The sequence below is a fragment of the Sceloporus undulatus genome, chromosome 1 (genome assembly GCF_019175285.1).
Source record: "Sceloporus undulatus isolate JIND9_A2432 ecotype Alabama chromosome 1, SceUnd_v1.1, whole genome shotgun sequence".
NCBI classification, from domain to species: domain Eukaryota; kingdom Metazoa; phylum Chordata; class Lepidosauria; order Squamata; family Phrynosomatidae; genus Sceloporus; species Sceloporus undulatus.
Window position 1 is genome coordinate 307,859,645 of NC_056522.1, and position 19,758 is coordinate 307,879,402.

Genomic DNA, 19,758 nt, shown 5'->3' on the forward strand with positions numbered 1-19,758 from the left:
GTCAACTAGGAGACAGTGATCAACGGTGTCAAAGGCTGCAGACAAATCAAGAAGGATGAGAACAGAGTAAAGGCCATTAGCCTTGGCCTGTAAAAGGTCATTCAAGATCTTAGTGAGAGCTGTCTCTGTAGAATGCCTTGGGCGGAAACCAGACTGAAAGGGATCAAGGATGGAGTTGGCTTCAAGAAACTCAAGACAGCAAGAATAAACAACCTGTTCCAAAACTTTAGAAAGAAAGGGAAGAAGAGAAATCGGGATTTTTCAGAACTGGGGAAATGAGAGCATGTTTGAAGTCCGACGGGAAGGAGCCTGTAGAGAGATAGAGATTGAAGATATGGAGAAGCGAGGGCAGAAAAGAGGGAGCTATGGAAATTAGAAGATGAGTAGGAATTGGATAATAGACCAAGTCTAACAAATGAGCAACACAAACACACACATACTCACAAAACACACACTTCAGATTTATCCTCTTGGCCTGCGATTTGTCCCCTTTGTCCCGAGGACTAGAGAAGTAGGTCCAGACTCTGAGATCTAGGAAGTCTAGTGAGGCCAGAGGCAAGACTAAAAAATGGAGGATAGCAGTTTATTTAAATTAAAATTCGTAAAAGCCAGATTCAGGCCAGGGTGGGGCCTGGGGTGGGGGTAAGTCTTGGCACTAAGTGAAAAAGCCATTCCAAGTGGAAGATGAAAGGTAAAACCAAATCAGCCTTATCTGAGACATCTTCAAGGGAAAAAAAACCCCTAACAAACATTTAAAGAATGTCTCTGGTTGAGAACTGAGTCCAAAACATCAATTCTGGAAACCTGTGCTTAAAATTTGCATGCCACCTGGATCATCTTACTGATTGATGCTAATTCAAATAATAAACAGAATTAGTATGGTCAAAGTAAATGGCAAAGTATTGTTCAAAATCAAATTTGTACATCACAACTCCTAAACATGTTGGAACGCCTCCCATGAGCTTCACTGACCCTTTTGTTTTTAAGTTTAGTGCTGTCCCTCATTAAATCAGTCACACTGGGGAGAGTAAGTGCCCTTTGGATTATGAATTGTAAACTTCCATTCTACAGGGGAGTGAACTTAATAATTACAGGTTTACCCCCATTCCAAAAGGATGCACAAACTGCATACTACCTACTAAACATCGTATAATTTCACTAGTTATTCTGCTTCAGAAAATTATTTTTTCCCCATTTAGCTGATCCTTCTTCCTACACACCTTGTTTCTCCAAAATGCAAAGCCTTTCTGCTGGTGTCATTTGACAGGAGCTTCTTCAGCCATGATAAATCCAGAGCATAATTAAAAGATTTGAGATTAGCATGAGATGGAGATACATCCCACAAATGTGTCCAGCCTTTGTCTCTCTTTGGGTGTGTTGGGTTGGCTTTCCTATCTATTCCTCTTGGAAGCTATTAGGCCCACTGGACTACTAAAAGAGATCAGTCTGTACAGAGCAGGAGTAGAGGATCCAAATGGATCTTCAGATATTTTGGACTTCAACTCCCACAATCCCCTGCCCATTAGGCCTCTGAGAGTTTAAAGCTAACACATCTGGAAGGCCAAAAGCTGTCTACCTCAACATCAATTTTAGGTTGTGATGGAGTGCTGTAGTCCACATTATATCCAAGTACTACCTATTCCATCATCTAGTGAAGGTATGGTGAACGTGGTGCAGGGATGGGCCAGATTCCAGATCCATGGTCTCTTCTCATCTATCATGAGTCAATCCTCCTTAGCCATACCCACCTTCCCTTGGTCCTGTACCACCAACACCATGCCTCCAACCTTCAGTCTTCCATCATTCCTCTTCTATCTGTTCCATAATGCTGGTCATAAGCATCCTGAATGCTTCCAACCAGCTTTAAACAAAAATCCTCTCCCTCCAACATTTGGCATTGGGTGAGGCTACCAGGCATGTGGCTGTTGGTGTGATGCTGGTCAGAAGTGCATCAATATTTCTGGCTGGAGGTGAGGAATTTCCTCCTCTTCCCCCAAGTACTAGTCATGGAATAGCTCCTTCCCAGGCCTTATTGGGTAGTTTCCTCTTTTTATTTGTGTAAATTGGCATGTAATATCAAGTAGTACAGGAGTATTATTTTTTTTAGCAATACCCTAAAATACTGCTAGCTTTCCCTTTACTCTCTTTTTAGATTAATTTTTCTGATGCTTCTAGCCATGTATGGGGCTAGAGGCTCAACACTGAACTTTTTTTAAAAAAATGATGACATGCATGGGAAAGAAAAATAAACCCACTGTTATTTGTGTCTATTGATGGCACATAATTTCACTAGTAAAAAAGAAGTGTAGATCTATGTGGGGCCTGGAAATGTGACAGAATAAAACAAGAACCATACTATCTTTGTATGAACCTGTATGTATATATACTGTGACCCAAACATAACAAGAAGCAAATGCAGCACTGTGCTTTAGTAGCTTGTGAAGGATGTAAGCCTACTCTGCATGGTCCAAATAACAGGGGAGGAGAGTCCAAAGTCATACAAGAATTGCATTTGAAAAATCAAACTACAGTATTCTGTATCTGTATTCATTCACAGGCTCCCGTAGAGATGACACCCCAACCTGTAATCAAAGCCGAACCAAGAGAGGTCACCCAGTTTCTAAATGTGCCAACAGGTAAGAAAATAGATTCAACTAGCTTCCCCTCTGTATCACATCTGTCATTGTTAATCCATTGTAGAAGAATTCTATTTGAACAAGCATCCAAACCAGTAGCTTCATACCTACTGGTTACTGATGTATGAAGGACATTGTAAAGAAGAGGCTATATAGGGTTAAATCACTCATATGCAATATGTGCATGCATGCACATGAAGAAAGTTAACATGCAGACCAAGCTAAGTGCTTTTATACATAGCGTTTACATACATATCTGTTACTTGTTTGCCTCAACGTATCTAAATTTAAAAATTAAGTAGTTGTGTTGGTATTTTCAAGGCTGAGTGCTGTTTATAACAGGGCACCAAAATATTTCATTTTAAAAACAAATGAAATTCAGACATGATTGTTTCTTCTGAAAACTGGAAATAAAGCCTGCCAAATTTCACAAAGTTGAGAAGGAGAATATTTGAGCAAGGCGAGTCTTGAAAGGGGGAAGATTTCACACACTCTGCTGCACTGCATCTTGGGAGGCAAACTTTATGAAAATGTTGTACATCATAGGGGTTTTTGGATGTGTAAGGAGCAGTGATATGTTTCTTCCTTATGTTAAGTCATGATAGTGAAGAGGGATCTCAGAGAAATACTAAATTGCAGAGGGTTATTCCCAAGATATTACCCAACTTATGAACTCAAATACAGAACCACACTCACAGGCATACTGTATTTATGTTGTGGTAACCACCATGAATAAAATTGGACTTATTGCTGAGAAGGCACAGGGCTCAGAGTTCCTATTCTTACTGGCTGGTAGAAACTTAATCTGGAAAATGTTAAAACCAACTGTCGTCTGGCAATAATAATAGCAAATACTATTTACAGTTAATGTGAATTTTGAAATTACCTTAAAGTTAATGTCAACACTAGTACTGCTGCATTGGGAAAAGGGAGTGCAGACAGTCTCCAAGGTCCCCCACTCTCAGAAAGAGCCACTAGTGTGGCATGGAGAATCAAAATGGCTCCAAGAAGATGGAACCCACTTGCTAATACTGCTAATACAGCTACAATATCAATTTTAAGAGGCAAGTTAGAGGAGGAGGCTGAGGTCGATCTGCCCACTTCACACAGAGCTGGCTCTTGCACTCACCTTGGATTTTGTGTGTGCATGTATGCATTTGCCTATCTACAAGCTGGAAGGCATATTTAAGTAGACAAATTTGGCAGGAGGTTATTAGATTTTGAGATCCCTGCTCCCAAAAGGTCCTTGCACCATACCCATCCTTTTTATGATACCCTGGAAAGCTCCATAGCAGTGTGGTTCAATCCTGAAGATGGAAGAGCTCTTGGTGACATCTGTAAAAGTCTGGTCATTGCCAGCACCATTTATTTTTTATTTTGGGATTTTTTTTGGGGGGGGGGTAGTTGTTTTGAAGCAGTTCATTGGAAGGATATTAGTATATGGTGCCATTTTTATATATAATATAAAATTTATATATAATATATAATATTTTATGTAAAGGATTTCAGATATGCGCCAGAAGAATAATGACATCAAAAACATAGCTTAGCAGTAATAGCACACAACAGTGGGTTTTGTCAGGTACAAGTGAGCACATTTATTTATTTACTTTAAAAATGTTACATCTCCCTTAGGTACAGGCTACTCATTTGGAAGTGGACAAACAATATTTTATGTAAAATATTAGGCCGTCTTAAATGCTCATCTCTTTATTTATCTCAACAAAACAGGCTTTCATTGTAATGTAGCCATTAGCAAGCCTATCATGTTCCATCAACAGTTCAGAAAATGGGGAAATTAAACTGAAGAGCTGACACTTAAGTAAATCTAGGTTCTGGCAGATGCTATAAGAAAGGAGATTCCAAAAGGACTGGAAGAATAACTGTCATGACTAGAGACCTTTCACAATACACAATTATACAACTATAATTTCAGTTTAACTGGCATGGCCAGTGATGGTGAACGTTTTAAGGACTGAGTGCCCAAACTAAAAGGCCTTCTGGCACTGGGTGTTAGTTACCCTGTGTCAGGAGCAGGACTCCCGGTGGGGATGGGATGGGTCTTCCATGGCGGGACTTCCCCATGCCTTCCTGGGCCTTCAGCTGCTTCTCCGGAGCCAGCTGGGGGTGCAGGGGCAAGGGGGGAAGAAGAGGAATAGGTGCATACCTGTTCCTCCTCCTCCCCCCACACTCTCCCAGGCCTTCAGCTGCCTCTCTGGAGGCAGCTGAAGGCCCTCGATGGCTGGGAAGGTTCCTCCTCTTTCCTACCCTCCCCATGTCACAAAAATGGCATTTATATTTTGGAGATAATGTAGAGGAGCCTTTGGATGAAATTTCTAAATGTCCTTCCCTAAACTTAAAATACTAGGATTCCAGAAGAAGTTGCCATGGCAGTTAAAGTGGAATCACAGTGTTCTAACTGTGTAGTGCAAAAGAGCTCTGGAATGGAGCATTTACTTTTATGTAGCTTGTTCAAAAAGAATAGAGGGAAAGGATTATATATCAAGAATCAGGATGCCTTCAGAGGCATTTGAGAAAATAAAGGCTTTATTTTTAAAAGGTGTTTGTTAAAAAAATTGTAATTGTAAAAAGAACATAGTGGTCAGAATCCATTACAGGCCACTATACCAAAAACTGAGTCTGAAATTCATAGAAATGTGTCTGAAATGCATGGAAACAAGAATTAGCATGAATAGTGGACTTCAAATGTCCTGATAGGCACTGGAGGACAACTGTGTTTAATAGCTTGTCGTCAATAGCTCCAGATGAATCAGGCAAATGAACCAAACAGCATGTTTTCTCAGAAGTTCTGAGAAAGTTCTGAGTCAGAACACAACAGGTTCTCTTCTTTATGGTGCCAGCATATCTGGAACAATTGTTTCCCAGTTCCAATTGTGCCCATCATTTTATTTACACCAAACAAAATGCCTAAGTTACTCCACTTCAAGGAACTGCCTTATACTGATTCATATCATTAGCTTAGCCCATCTATGTGGAACATCTGCTTTTACTGGCAGCAGTTCTCCAAGGTCTAGTTTTTTTTGTTTTGTTTTTTAAATTAAACTGGTAATACCAAAACTGAACCTGAGACATAGCGATCACAAAGGATGTACTCTGCCATTCTGTATGTGTGTGCCACTCAGCTATGGAATGTTAGCTCAACCCATTTCCATTTTTCGAAAGAGCACTACTAATTCAAACTGATTGCTTTTGGGGTCTAGAAGGCAAAATGTAATTTTCAGTGCGGGTATCCTCATGTAACCCTTCCTGATTTTTGCAAATATAAAGCAGAGGAGGACAATTTTGGTGGACTTGGGACCTGCCCACATTTTGGGAAGAGTCCCCACCACTACCCTTTTAAAACCAAAATATTGGAAATTCCCTTACATTTAAAAACAAACACAAAATACCAAACCACATACTTTTCACAAAACAAGGTTGCACACTTCACTTTAAATGAGATTTCTGCTTCCTGGAAGCTTGAAGGAATGTGATTAAACATGAATGGGGAGCATATGCAACCTGGAAGCAGTCTGTTCCCAATGTCTGATGTAAAGTATGTTGCTGCTATGTGACTGAGTTGATTACCAACCCATCTCCCATCTTCCATGTTTAAATTTCATCTGGGTATTTTCACCCCATCTCCCACACACTATTTTCTCATTCAGTAGACTTTCTTTGTGAGCATGAATGTTGCTACTATTAATCTCTTCCCTGTATCTCCCACAGTAGATGATCTGGTGCAGATGCCTCCTACTCCTCCCAGCAGCCATGGCAGTGACAGTGATGGATCTCAGAGCCCAAGGTCCTTGCCGCCCTCCAGCCCAACCCGCCCTACTGCTCGCTCTTCCACAGCAATCTCTTCTTCTCCTCTCCTCACAGCACCACATGTAAGCAAACAGGAGACAGTAATGTAAGAAGAAGAAAAAAAGAAAGCACTTCCTTGCCCATAGCATGGAGGTTCCATGTGGCTCTTTGTAGGCACATCCTGAATACAGTGAAAAGATTAAACTGGTTTGTATTGTTTACAGTTTGGAACTCCCTGTACCAATATAACCCATGGCTTGCAGCACTTCAAAAAAGGATGATATAGTATGAACCCTGTATACACGGAACCAGTACTCATGGTTTCATTTACCCATGGACAAAAAATGTTCTCTCTAGGCATTTTCTAGGTTCTCCATCATGCTCCCATGGTATGCCTCTAGCAAAAGCTGACCATAGTGTCACACTGGAAGACTTCCTCTGGAAGTCGTTCATTTCAATAGGATCTGCAGTTTTATTTTTCCATGCTAAATCCATGTATTCCCTGCAGATATGGAGATTGTACTGTACTTAAATAATTGGCAGCAGGTTTGTATACATCAGCCTTCTCAATCCTGAATTAAATTGAAATCCCCCATCCTTGTCAGTGGCCTGACAAGAGATGATGCAAAGCTGCAATCTAACACATCTGGAAAGCACCAGGTTAGGGAGGCCTGATATGCAGGGTGCCATTCTGAGATGTACAAAGTTCTAACAACCTTGTTTCTTTTATGGTTTAAAAGCAAAGTTTGACTGGGTGCTTGATGTCACCAATGTACAGTGGAGATTGGTGGCTTCCATGTCAATGGGGCAGTGAATCCATTCCAGGTTTTAGTCTGAATTTTAAATTAGCTGTCCAAGGTACAGAACCTATTTTGGGGGATATTGTTTTGGTAATATCCCACTTTTCCCCCAGTCTGGGACTTAAGGTGTTTTACAAAAGTTAAAAATAGAAGTAAACTAACAGTAGAATTCAAAACCATTCAGACATGACTAAAACAAAAACAGCAAATATAAACAATACAGCATCCTATATTCCTACTAAATGTACTTCTGAAAATGGTGGGAAAGATAGAAGGCTGGTGGGAGAGAGGATAAGGTCCCATACCTTATTCCAGGGGTAGGCAACCTTTTTGAGCCGGGGGCTGGGTTGCTGTCCCTCAGACAACTGGGGGGCCGAAGCCAACAAATAAATAATTAAATAATTTTTCTAAAATAAATAAATAAATAAACCGGGACAAATGTAGCACAAATTTTCAAATGGAGGACACTTTTTTAAAAAATGGAGGACACACGAAAAATTTGCTGATTTTTAATTTTTTTAAATATAAATGCATGTTTCTGAGGCTTCTATAGACAATTGCCCCCCTTGCCCGTCACTTGCCCCCCTTGCCTGCCTCCTCCTGATAGGCCAAAGGCCCCACACCCTCACGCGAGAGGCCAAAGGCTCCAGCGGCAATCAGCGGCAGGATCGGGCTGGGGCCGGTCCCAAGGCCTTGCTGGGCTGCATCCGGCCCGCGGGCCGCAGTTTGCCTACCCCTGCCTTATTCAGTTCCTTTTAAATCTGAAGCAAATTAATTAACCCACAGACACAGACAGAAGCCACTAGATGCCAATCTCAGTATGTTCCTGACACTCTGCTCTGTGTCTGCCTTTCATCTCAATCCAAAAAGGCTGTGTAGATTCAGAATGCAATCAGTAACGGACAGGAAATGGGCTAAAAACTTGAAGGTTTTTTAGAAGTAGTCAATAGGCTACTGATGCTGCAATAGTAATTCAGACTGTTCTGGGCGGGGTTGCCTGCTTCTTGAAATAGTTGAATTGCAGTTAGGGAGAGTGGACTTGGATTTGCCCCTGAATTCCCAGGTAGCATCTGTACTCATCAGTGCTTTTATTTGCTCAATGTTTAGAGCATTTTAACACCAATCTTTAGCCAAGAAAGGCTCTCAGAGTAGCTTTAAAGTACCAGTAGAAAGTCCCTACCCTCATGCTTACAGATGTGACAGATACAAAGAAAGAGATGAAGAGGGAGATGAGAAAAAACAAGGCACCAGTTCTTAAAAGTTAACATTCTTATCATTTTTGGCCTTATTTGGCTAGTATAGTCAAGAGATAAGAAAGTAGAGGACAGGGGCTCTTGGAGGTATCTCATTTGCTGTATTGCCATGAGTTGAGTTAACAATGACAAATAACAACCATACCTGTTTCTGAAGAGAGAGTGGACCAGGACAGAGTTACCTTCAGACGAGCTATGTTGAGACTGAATTGCTGCAAGATACTTTCCAGCCTATGAAAAAACATTCTCAAAACTCAGCAAGTATGAAATGTAAAGGCTAATGTTCTGACTGGAGGCTGAATTATGAATTGTGTGACTCCACTGTTATACTGGCTTGAACAGTTTCTGGTTCATAGCTCAGTTAGACTACTGGTTATTAACTTTAAAGAATCTTATAGCTCAGACACCAGATAATGGGACATCCTTGCCTCCATGATATTTCACGTACATAAACATCAACTTAAATTACCCGAGGGAAATCTTTCTGTACAGAATGCCACTTTTGGAGTAATTGCTAATGAGCATTTATAATAATAGGGCTCCCTCTGATTGTGGTGCCTAAACTTTGGAACTCCCTGCCCCATGGGTTCCATCTTTTCCCCTTTGGTGGCATTTTTTTTTTGGGGGGGTGACATTTTGATGCCTTATAAAAGCCTTATTCCAGCAGGTCTTTTTTTTGACAACTGTACTTCTTGATACCTAGTTTTCCTCATTTTTATTACCAATTTGCTTTAATACTTTCTATCCTTTTAACTTATCTTTTTAAAAAATCAATTGGCTTGGACACTAAGATGAAGAACTGGAAGGAATATTTCCTGTTCCCACTGTAGCTACTTATGCCCCTGCCAAAGGTTTTTTTTGGGGGGCTGGGCTGCCTGAACAATGTGAAATGTAGCACAAGGTGCTCTTGCAAGAGGGGTTGAAGTCACCCAAGAGAAGGCAGGTGATGCATCTAATATGGGTCAGTTATCTCCTTTTTGGCAGTTCCAGCCACCTGTGCCCTGTTTAAGATGAGAAACTTTTCTTCTACTAAGTTCCTTCCATGCATTTATCTTAGGTTGCTAACCATTGTTCTTGGTGCTTCAGCTGCTCTTGTTTTATTTATTTACATCCCACCTTTTCCTCAATACTGGAACTAAAAATGGCTTACAAAATATTAAAACCAATTCCAATTAAATCACATTAAAAAGATTTACCTGTCTCTCTCTCTGTGGTTATACATATGATCCCTCTCCCTCTCTCTCTCTTAAAATGCAATTAATCCATAGTATTAGAATAATTTAAAATTCATAAAAAGACAGGAAATATTTTTAGAGATTGATACTAGCTGCTTTGGGTGATTGAAAAAAGAATACACACTTTTTCACCCAGACACATATACATACACACATATATCAGGGTTAAAATATGTACACACACATCCAATAAATAATAATAAGTAAACATTTTCTCTAGCTATCTGTTTAAACTTAGTAAAATGTGAATATGTGCATGGGGTGAAAGAGTCCCCAAGAGGGAGTTGCAGACTCAGCAATTCCATTTTGGATTTCTTCTTTCATTTCAGCTCCACAGTCATTGTTCCCTTGCCTAGACTGTGGGCATGTAATCTGTTTTTTTTTTTTTTTTTAGCAGAGAGCATGCTTAATATAGTAACTAGAGGTAGCTGCATTATCAGTGTCATGTGGCATCTTAAAAGTCCTAAATTCTAGTTCAGCAACTACATGTTATCCCTAAAATCAAGTTTTAGCTCTTGAGAACTATGGCTTCTCTCTCACTTCAGCTGTTTTTGTAGCATAGCAACTTGGGAAGATTACATTTTGGCCAATTACTGCAATTCTGAATAGTTAATTCAGCTAGAAGTATCCCAGATAGTATCTTCTGCATTCATTGTTTACATTTCTCTCTTCCTCTTTCCTCTAACTGAGGTCTGATGAAGCAGACCTCTGATACATTAAAACTTCTGCTGCAGTAAACCTGTTAAAGCTTTAAGGTGTCACAGGAGTCTTATCTGTGCGAATGGAAAGCTACAAAATCCCAGGAGACAAACAAAAATGCTCTGTCCTCTAGTTCACAATGCTCCAGCAGGCCTGTAGCTGAGAAGTACTTTTCTTCCCCCAAGCATATAACACTTTGAGATTTCAAGTTGTACTGTAATGCTGAGATAACTGTGGTTTGAAGGTGCAGTTAATCTCAGAGTGAAGGCACTGGCCTAATTTGTCACTTGAAATTGCCTTCCATTTCTCCTGTTTACTCACTCCCTTTCCCCCAGTGTTTTGGTTAAAATTTTGGTAAGGGTTTTCATTCCCCCCCCCCCAATAGTGAAGTATTTGTTGATCTATATTCTGAAAAGGTGGTTTTGCTTTCTTCTCACTTCCAGAAGTTACAAGGGACTTCAGGACCTCTGCTGCTAACTGAGGAGGAGAAACGTACTCTAGTTGCTGAGGGCTATCCCATCCCAACCAAGCTTCCTCTCAGTAAAGCAGAGGAGAAAGCACTGAAAAGAGTTCGGCGGAAGATCAAGAACAAGGTATGTAATCCCAGTGTACAAAACAGCCTTCCCCAAGATCATAGTCTCCAAGTGTTGTGCAGCTCCTGCCAGCCCTATGTTTGGTGGTATCCACTTGTTTCCTATACATAGTATTTCAGGGATCCTCCACACAGGTGCAAAGAAGTAACAGCTTTACAAAACAGTTGCTTATTTGATGCAGGGAAATGCCATTTGGTAGTTGTTCTGTGTTCACTCGCAGCCTCTGGTTTAGTTTTTTAAAACCCCTGTAAAAGGCAGTGGCGGTGGGCAGTGGGAAGAGAAGTATGAAAAAAGCTGTATGACATCATAGGCAACTAGGTTACTCATCATTCACACCTCTTCAGTGTCTTTGTTCATTGCCATACCTGTTGAATCTATTCTGAATGTTTCCACCATAATCTTTATTACATTGATAAAAAAATGCATACACAGATAAGAAAGAAAGCATAGAAACATTTTATAAACTTATAGCACATATATACATATAAAGATAATTTAAAATTATTTCCCAATTTCTTCTCATTGGCATTACATGACAAATTAAATAATTCTTCCTTGTAGCAAATCACAAGATAATATTTATTTCTACTTATATTTTGAAACCAAAAAACTATTAGTTCTTGAAACCTACCAGTATTATATGTTTATCTCTTTCCCATAAGAAATTCAAAAAAGGCTCCCATTGGATGCTGTGAGAACTTGGCTGTGTTTGCATGGGCCAGAATACTCCAGGAGCAGCTCAGGGTATTCTTGCCTTAAGGGCTGCCTCAAAATCTTGCAGTTACCTGGGCACTCCAGAGCCAGGCAGCTGGTTACAACATGTCCTGCTCTGCTACCCACCGCTACCAGTGCAAGTTGCTCCCTCTGAGGCCGAAAACAAAGTGCCCAGCATCAACCATATATGGCACATTGTTCTGACCTCAGATTGAGTGATTTACGGCAGCAGGCAGGACAATGGGATGCATTGTAAAAAAATTAAATTTTTTAAAAAATCTAAACATTTGTTGCCTGGAGTCACTCCAGAGGGCTCTGGATCTTTTGGGAAGATCTGGAACAAAAGGTGATTTTTTTTGAAGAAGAAAAAAGTGCATGTGTGGGTGGATGAAGAGAGTGGGTTGGAGTTGGATTGGAAATGGAATAAGTTTAAGTTCTCAGGAGTGTTTGTACATATCTGTATATATTGCAATAAGATAAAGAACCTCCAGAGGCTTGAAAGATATCAAGTGTCTGTGAGTTACTCAAGTGTGGTCAGTGCATTGCCAATACTGAAACTGAATTGGTGTTTCTGTACTCTGCTACTGCTAGCTACTGTTGGGAGGTTTTACCTCAGACAGTGCTGTAAATCAGCATCTCTGGTGGGGTTTTTTTTTGTTTGTTTGTTTGTTTTTGCTTTTTGTTTTTGTTACTGCACCTCAAGCAGGACATAGAAGAGAGCCAACAGGGGCAACAGAAATAGTGTCTGGTTATTTAACATACACCCCCTTCCTGCCAAAAACTATCACTACAAATACCTCAACCTCCATCAACATTTGCCCTGTCTGGAGAAGACCTAAATCTCTTTTTCCATCCGGTCTCATGCATGCATATCCTTTGCACTATACTTCATTCATCCTTTTCTCACAATCACTTCAGTCCCTATCAGTGCAACAATATACAATATACAGCTATTGTATCTGTTCCTGTAATATGTTCTTGAAATGAATCAGGGGCATTTATCATCATTTCTATTTTTTCATGTTATGACAACATTTGGGCTGTCCAACTGCAGAATTTACAAAACCAGATAAAATTACATTATCATTAAAGGTACAGTAGATATAAATGAATCACTTCACCAAGATATGTTTCAGTGTATCACTTACTCCCTTACAAATTGTTATTCATAACAGACAACAAGAATGGTTGGTATCATCAGATAACTATTGAGGAGGATTTTTTTCCCAGCTAAGGGAATGAGCAACCAGCTCTTAGCAAATCAATATTAATACTAATTGTGCATCAGTAAAAAATGTGAGTTCCTGTATTACAAAGCCACAGTATGCACTAGGGCCTCAAACTAACTGTGACTCAGAAATGGTTTCCCAGCCAAGATCTCCATCTGGCATAAATATACTTATCCTCTGTTACCACTATTCCATCTGGGTTAGTTTTGTTTGACCTGACTAGAGATAACTTTCTATGCTTCAAGCAGAGATCTTTCTTTTTTGAACTGAGTCTCTTGAGTGTAGAAACTTGTGTATGTGTCCCTTCGAATAGTGGTCTGGCTGATGAACATAACAGAGTACTGTAGTAGTTTTTTTACTTAGACATGAACTTAATTGATCCACAGTTTAGGTATGTACATGCAGGCTGTAGTAAGACATTTTGGATATAGAAGCAGCAGAGTGTGGTATAAAAACATTCCTGCTGCTGTTATTAGCATCTTCTCATGTGGGTGATGCACAAGTGAAGTACAAAAAGCAGATCTTAACTACCATGCACTTTCTGTCTCAACAAAAGGACTGTGAGAGAATGTTCATGTCTATGTGTGACCATGTTAAAAAGAGAACACCTATAGAAATTTCTTCTTCTCCACAACTTTAATGGATACAGAAACACTATCCTCTTTTTCATATTGTCACCGTAGATGTGTCAAAAGGCCTGTCTTAAGGACAAACTTGGTGTAATATAAACAAATCCAAGAACAGGAACTCCAATGATCTCTACTTATTTAATTTAAAAGAGCAGCAAGGAATCCATGTTAGATTGGCGCTAATGGGCTATGAGAGGAGCCTTTAACTCTTTCCTTCCATGGCTTTTCCTCCAGTTTAAATCATGTCCCTCTGAAACTGATATTTGAACCCAGGAAAAGCATACAGCTACCTGCCAATATCCCCCAGCAACACAAATAACTTAATCGGGGTGGGCACAGTTGACTTCTTGAAGGGCAATGTTTCTGATCCAAACTGCTGCAACTGTTTTCAAATTAATGAAAACACATATGGGTCACAAATTTCTGCATCAGATTTAGTTTGATCTTCACTAATATTTCCACCATCATTCTTCAGATTTCTGCTCAAGAGAGTCGGAGAAAGAAGAAAGAATATGTGGAGTGTCTGGAGAAAAAGTAAGTTGGTTCTGCTTTCTGAGCAGTCTCTTTAATTTTAAACTAGCAAGGGCACTGATTTCTCATGCACTTGACTGAATCCTGAATATTACTGGATCTGCAAGATGGCTAACCTTTTCGAAAAGCACACATTCTTTTTATGTGACATCCCACATAAATCTCTCTTTCTTTAGGGTTCAGTTGTTACCCTAATATCCTATTTATTTATTAAATTTATATTCTGTCTTTCTCTCCAAAATGGGTCTTGCAGTGGCTAACAATGTATATTAATGGGAAAACAAGTCAACAATATGAAAAAATGGGGGGAAATAATGAAACTATGCGAGGTACAGAAATCATCAATAGGAATATAACAATGAATTTAGAACAAACAAAGGAGGGATAATGCTGGTTAAAGGAGGACAGAAGTGAAACCCTTCCAAACTGAAGGTTATGGGAATGAACTAAAAGAAACTGCTCAAACTGGTATAAGATTTAAAAAAAGAAAAAGAAATAACCACTGTATTGTATTATTAGGAAGTCAAGAGAGAATGCAGAATGACTGTTTAAGGGAGAAGTGGGAGTGGGGGGAGGCAAGGGAAGTAAGAATGAAAGTTTGTATATGAGTTGGACTTTGATTTGTACTTACAGAAAATTAAAAATTATTTTTTAAAAAATCAATGTATTAACTATATTTATTGACAGATAATAGATAATACACACCCACAGCTCTGAATAACACTTCATGGCTCTGATGAAGTGGACTCTAGTCTGTGAAAGCTTATGTCAGGCTTCTTCAAGCTGATGCCCTGGACATGTTTTGAAACACAATTCCTATCATCCACAGTGACCTCAGCCCTTGTGGGTTATTAGTGATGGCAGTTGTTATCTAATTTATCAGGGAGAAAGTGGGTTTGGGAAGGCTGGATAAAGGTTAATAATAATAATAATAATAATAATAATAATAATAATAATTGTTAGTGCCACTGTCTGTTAACACTGTACAAGATTCTTCATTACTCATGCTTCATGAAGTCGACCAGTTTCCCAGAGAGTGGAATGCAAATTGAATAAATAAATTTGTGAAATGTTATGTGTTTTATAATATAACTTAAAATCAAACCATATTCCTGTTATGTAAATGAAACATGAATATGAGAGGAGAAATGTTATTCTCTGTAGGCCACTTTTAAAATCCCTGAGTTTACAGTGTGGTTTCCCAACCACTATAAATTGCTGAATAAAGATGGAAGAGAAGCCAGAGATGTTACAGCATACAAATTCCTTAAACCCTGTTTCCGTCAATAGAATTTGCTAAAGGGTGAGATGTCAGTGGCATTGAGTTTTCTATCAAATATGCTATTCTTTGTGGGTTCTCTACTGTCTCATTCATCTTACTTTGGGAGAGGGTGCGTCAGACTTCTTCAAGCTAGATGGTTTGGGGCCAGTGACAATCTTCTTAGTTTCGCCTAGCATATTTCAGAGGTCTATAGCAAACAGAGTTGACAAGTGTGATATGAGACAGGGCTCCTGTACTTTAATCCTTAAAAGATTGTGGAGCAAGGGTAGGTACTGTAAAACTCCCTCTATTGAGACAAAGGTACTTGTCACCTTCCAAACCTGTAGTTTCAGCCATCCCTTTCAAACACATCAGTGGAGATCAGGGGGGCAGTGCATGAAGTGCACACTTCTGTTTGTGTCTCTAGAGGCACACATTGGCATGAATGGGTGCCAATGAAGACAAAGGGACAAACAAGATTTGTCTCTTTAAGGGGCCAGCTCAAAAGACCAGCATGAGTAGGCAATGTGAGTGGTCTGAAAGAAGTATTTTCATTTTCACAGCACAATTTCTTGGGCCTGTATTATGTCCTGGGAACCAGAAGTGTCTTGGCCTTAAATGGGACAATAATCCAGGACTATTCCTCATTTAGTTACATTTGAGTTTTTTCCCCTTCAGATTTCAGGCTTCTGCGCCAGGGTTTCTTAGTAAATTGTAGTGTTAAATAGCAATCTGCTCTCTTCCCACTGACAGTTGAAGATCTTTCTGTATACTTAGGTGTCTGAATGTTAACTGTGTGACACAGAAGGTCTTTTAATTGAGATGTATTGTATTTTTTTATCGATTTAAGGCCTTTTCAAATTGTTTTAGATTGATGTTTTTAATATAGTTGTTTGCTTAACTTTTTGTATTTTTGTATTTTGTAATTATTGTTTTAAATGTATTTTAGTTTAAATCATTGTGAGCAACATTAGGTCCCATATTGAGAGAAAGATGGGAGATTATATATATATATATATATATATATATATATATATATAACATTAAATGCATTTTAGGGAAAAGACTGGTGTGTGCACGTGTGTGTGAGCTTGCGTGTGCATGCCAACATAACCAAGACAGCAGCCTTCTCTATCCTGAGGTGTTCTCTATATGCTCTGGACTATGATACCCATAACCCTCAATCAGCATAGATGGCTAGAAACTGTAGTACAATACCCAAGATGGGCACCAGATTGATGAAAGCTGCACTTACAGGTTGCCTTTGAAATTCAGACAGAAGCATCAGATAATCCATTTTTCAAATGATGATGGAGAAGGAGAAAGAGTTACTCCCCCACCTCCCGCAAGCTGTTTGAATTTCTTCCCAGCTGCTATTTCCTATGTGCCCATTAATTCTCATGTCTAGTCCTTACGAAGTAGATTCTGGGGAACGGTGTCCTCAGTTTGGAGGATATTTTTTGTAACAAGGTTTCATTTTTATTTTTACAGGGTTGAATCATACACATCTGAGAATAATGAATTGTGGAAAAAAGTAGAGACGTTAGAAAATGCCAATAGGTGAGTAGAATTAAATTTGCGGGTTGGCTGAAAGGTGCTGCCAAGCAGAGAGGTCAGGGGAGTGCTGTGAACAAACAGAGAAAGGGAAGATAAACTTTCTTCTTAGCAGATTTTGGCCTTTTTTTCCAATACTTCGTTCCCCCCACCCTCCTTGTTCTTCAATATCAACAGCAAGTCAGCTGCATATTGTTAGTAAGTGAAGAATGTTTGTGTTGACACATTCAGGATGAAACTTTTCAACAAAGCTTGGGAGAAGCAGACAGTCTTCTTCTCTCTGTCCCTCCCATTTTAGTGGATTCCATTCTCAACTCTGTTATTCAAACTTGCTACTGAACGTGCCTCCACATCTCTACTTGATAGTTTCTTCTTGTTCTCAGTATTCCCCTTGGCCTTGGCCCTACCTGTCTGCCAGCTCAGCTGAAATCTACCTAGGAATGTCTTCTAGTGTGAGGCTGATCATCAGTGTCAGGTCTGGAGTTGAAGGCAAAGAAGAGAAGAAAGGAGAGACATTGAATGGAGGAAGCCATGGTGATCCTGATTAACCATATACATGACACCAGAAATATCACAGGCAGAAGCTGAACTCTTGGAACAGTTTATTGGCATATTAAGCAATTTGAGACTCTGGGTTTAATAGTTTTAGGGAAAGGAACTCTTGAGGTGGTGATGTTTTACTTCTCTTATTTCACATGGGATGACTCACCCCTGTTGGGTTTGCCCTCCTTCCTGCATTGTGTAGAGAAAGGCTCTTATTCCTGGCCAAGGGTTTGCTCTGCGATAGCATCACTGGAAGCACTATATGTAAAGACTGAATATAACCAGTTGAATTTGAAGTTATTTGGACCCTATGAGATCCTTGCATGGAGAAAGGAACAATGAGTGAAATCCTACTCTCTACAGGTCCTTTCCCCAAGTTTTTTGAAGAAATAAGAGTGCCTCCTAAAGGCATGAGCAACCTAAGACCATGGTGGTGATTCAGCCTATGGCACACATCAAAGCCATTTCTGAGGGCACATGGAGAGGCAGGAGGGCAGGGGAAGAGTAGGAACAGGCATGTGCCTGTTCCTCTTCTTCCTCCACCCTCCTGTGCCTTTAGCTGCCTCTCTGGAGTTAGCTAAGTGAGGGGAAGTTCTTGCCATAAGCTGGGCAGTCACCTGCAAAGTCCATGGCAAAGTCCATGGCAACAGTCTCTCTTCCCAAAGGATTTGTTCCCTTTTATGCTTTGAGAGAAGACAAATATCCACTTCATGTAACCATGATAGAAAACAGCATGGTCCCATCTGGTAGCCCCCTCAGCCCAAAGAACCTGTTTCCTTTCTACAGGAATGAAGCATTAACCTCCTAAGAAGCATTCAGTACTATTCAATTCCTCTTCTTGTGCCTTCACAGTCACAGCCTGAGATGCTCCCTTCTCAAGCTCTTCCAATTGGATGTAGAGATTTCTTTAATGTGTGAGGCTTCAGTCATATAGGGAAAAGTATAATCAATGACCCTTTTATCCAGAACCTGTCCTCGTATTTAATCTTATCAGCACACTTGACCTTGCACTTGAGCTTTTCAGGGCCTTTGGTGCCCTCTCTGCCCTCATTCAAAGGTTCTTTGTCACACTCATTGCCTCTGATTGCCTAACAGCAGGGCCTCCTTCTACCTTTTTGGTTAGAGGATGCTCCCTAGAGATGCAGGAAGTGTCAAGCATATTCTCTGTTTTTATTTTTCTAGCAGTTGAATGTTTTTCAGTAACATACTGAGTAGCTGTGAGAATGGTTAATGCCTGCCATCTGCTGGACAACATGTGGATTTGTGTGTGTACCTCTTCACAAAATGTGTAATTTCTTCATATTTTTGGTTGATACTAGATACTTCTCCTTCACGTTCCCATCCTTCCTGGTAATACTGTTTGCATGCCTCAAAGCAACCATTGTAAAACCACTTCCAATTCTACATATTTCAGTCCTGCTTTAAATTTATGGTTCAATGTGAGGAGGAGCAATTATATCACATCCTACAATGGTAGTCACCATTCATTTTTAAAGAGAGCACTCAGTATGGGAATATCCAGCAATAAAGCCTCAAAATATTAAACTAGCACTAACAGTTACAATAATTTGCATTTATTTGTTGCTCACAATACATGAATCCTGTCATCATGGCAGGATACCTTCCATATTAAATTTAAATGGTCTATACATATCTGGTACTAGTGCTAGGGAAGCATCCTCTTTCATGTTTTGTTTATATATGATTTTACTGAGCTCTTGCATCTTCAAAAATAATGTTTAATTAACATTTATACTTCATAACTTAAGTTGCATTTAGTATTCCTGTACTGGGGGACATAATATTGTTTTCTGAATTTGTAATGTTTTTGGTCTGGGTCTGGTTTCATATAATTTCCTTGGTTTTATTTATTTTATTTTTGTTGTGGTTACAGAATTCTGTAATTTCCTTAGTTTAAAAAAAAATATTCTTGTGTTGTTAAAAAATAATTTTTTCTTTCCTAGGACTCTCCTCCAACAGTTACAGAAGCTACAAACTTTGGTAACAGGGAAGGTTTCAAGGCCATACAAAATGGCTTCCACACAGACAGGGACCTGCCTGATGGTAAAGTCTGCATGTTATCCATTCCTTATTTTCATAGAACTGAGCTGTATTTCTTTGTGTACACACATCTCATTACCTTCCTAGGACATGTTAGAATTGTAGTATATATATTTTTATAACCAGCAAAGGTGGTCCTCACTGCAAATTCTGGCTGGCATCCTGTGACTTAGACAGGCATAAGTCAAATTTAAGTCTGTGCAAGTCTTTTCT

The 19,758-nt window shown here is 39.6% G+C and overlaps 1 protein-coding gene across 2 annotated transcripts in view; it reads left to right on the plus strand.

Moving 5' to 3' along the window:
* CREB3L1 (cAMP responsive element binding protein 3 like 1) overlaps positions 1-19,758 on the plus strand; it is a 118,863-nt gene that overhangs the window by 91,250 nt on the left and 7,855 nt on the right. Inside the window, exons 4-9 of one of the 2 annotated variants that reach the window (XM_042446638.1) lie at positions 2,558-2,636; positions 6,369-6,526; positions 10,874-11,023; positions 14,071-14,129; positions 16,879-16,947; positions 19,449-19,548. In XM_042446638.1, coding sequence (XP_042302572.1) covers positions 2,558-2,636; positions 6,369-6,526; positions 10,874-11,023; positions 14,071-14,129; positions 16,879-16,947; positions 19,449-19,548 — 615 coding nt within the window. Of the gene's footprint in view, positions 1-2,557; positions 2,637-6,365; positions 6,527-10,873; positions 11,024-14,070; positions 14,130-16,878; positions 16,948-19,448; positions 19,549-19,758 lie in introns of both variants that reach the window. The other variant, XM_042446637.1, reaches the window with a different exon arrangement.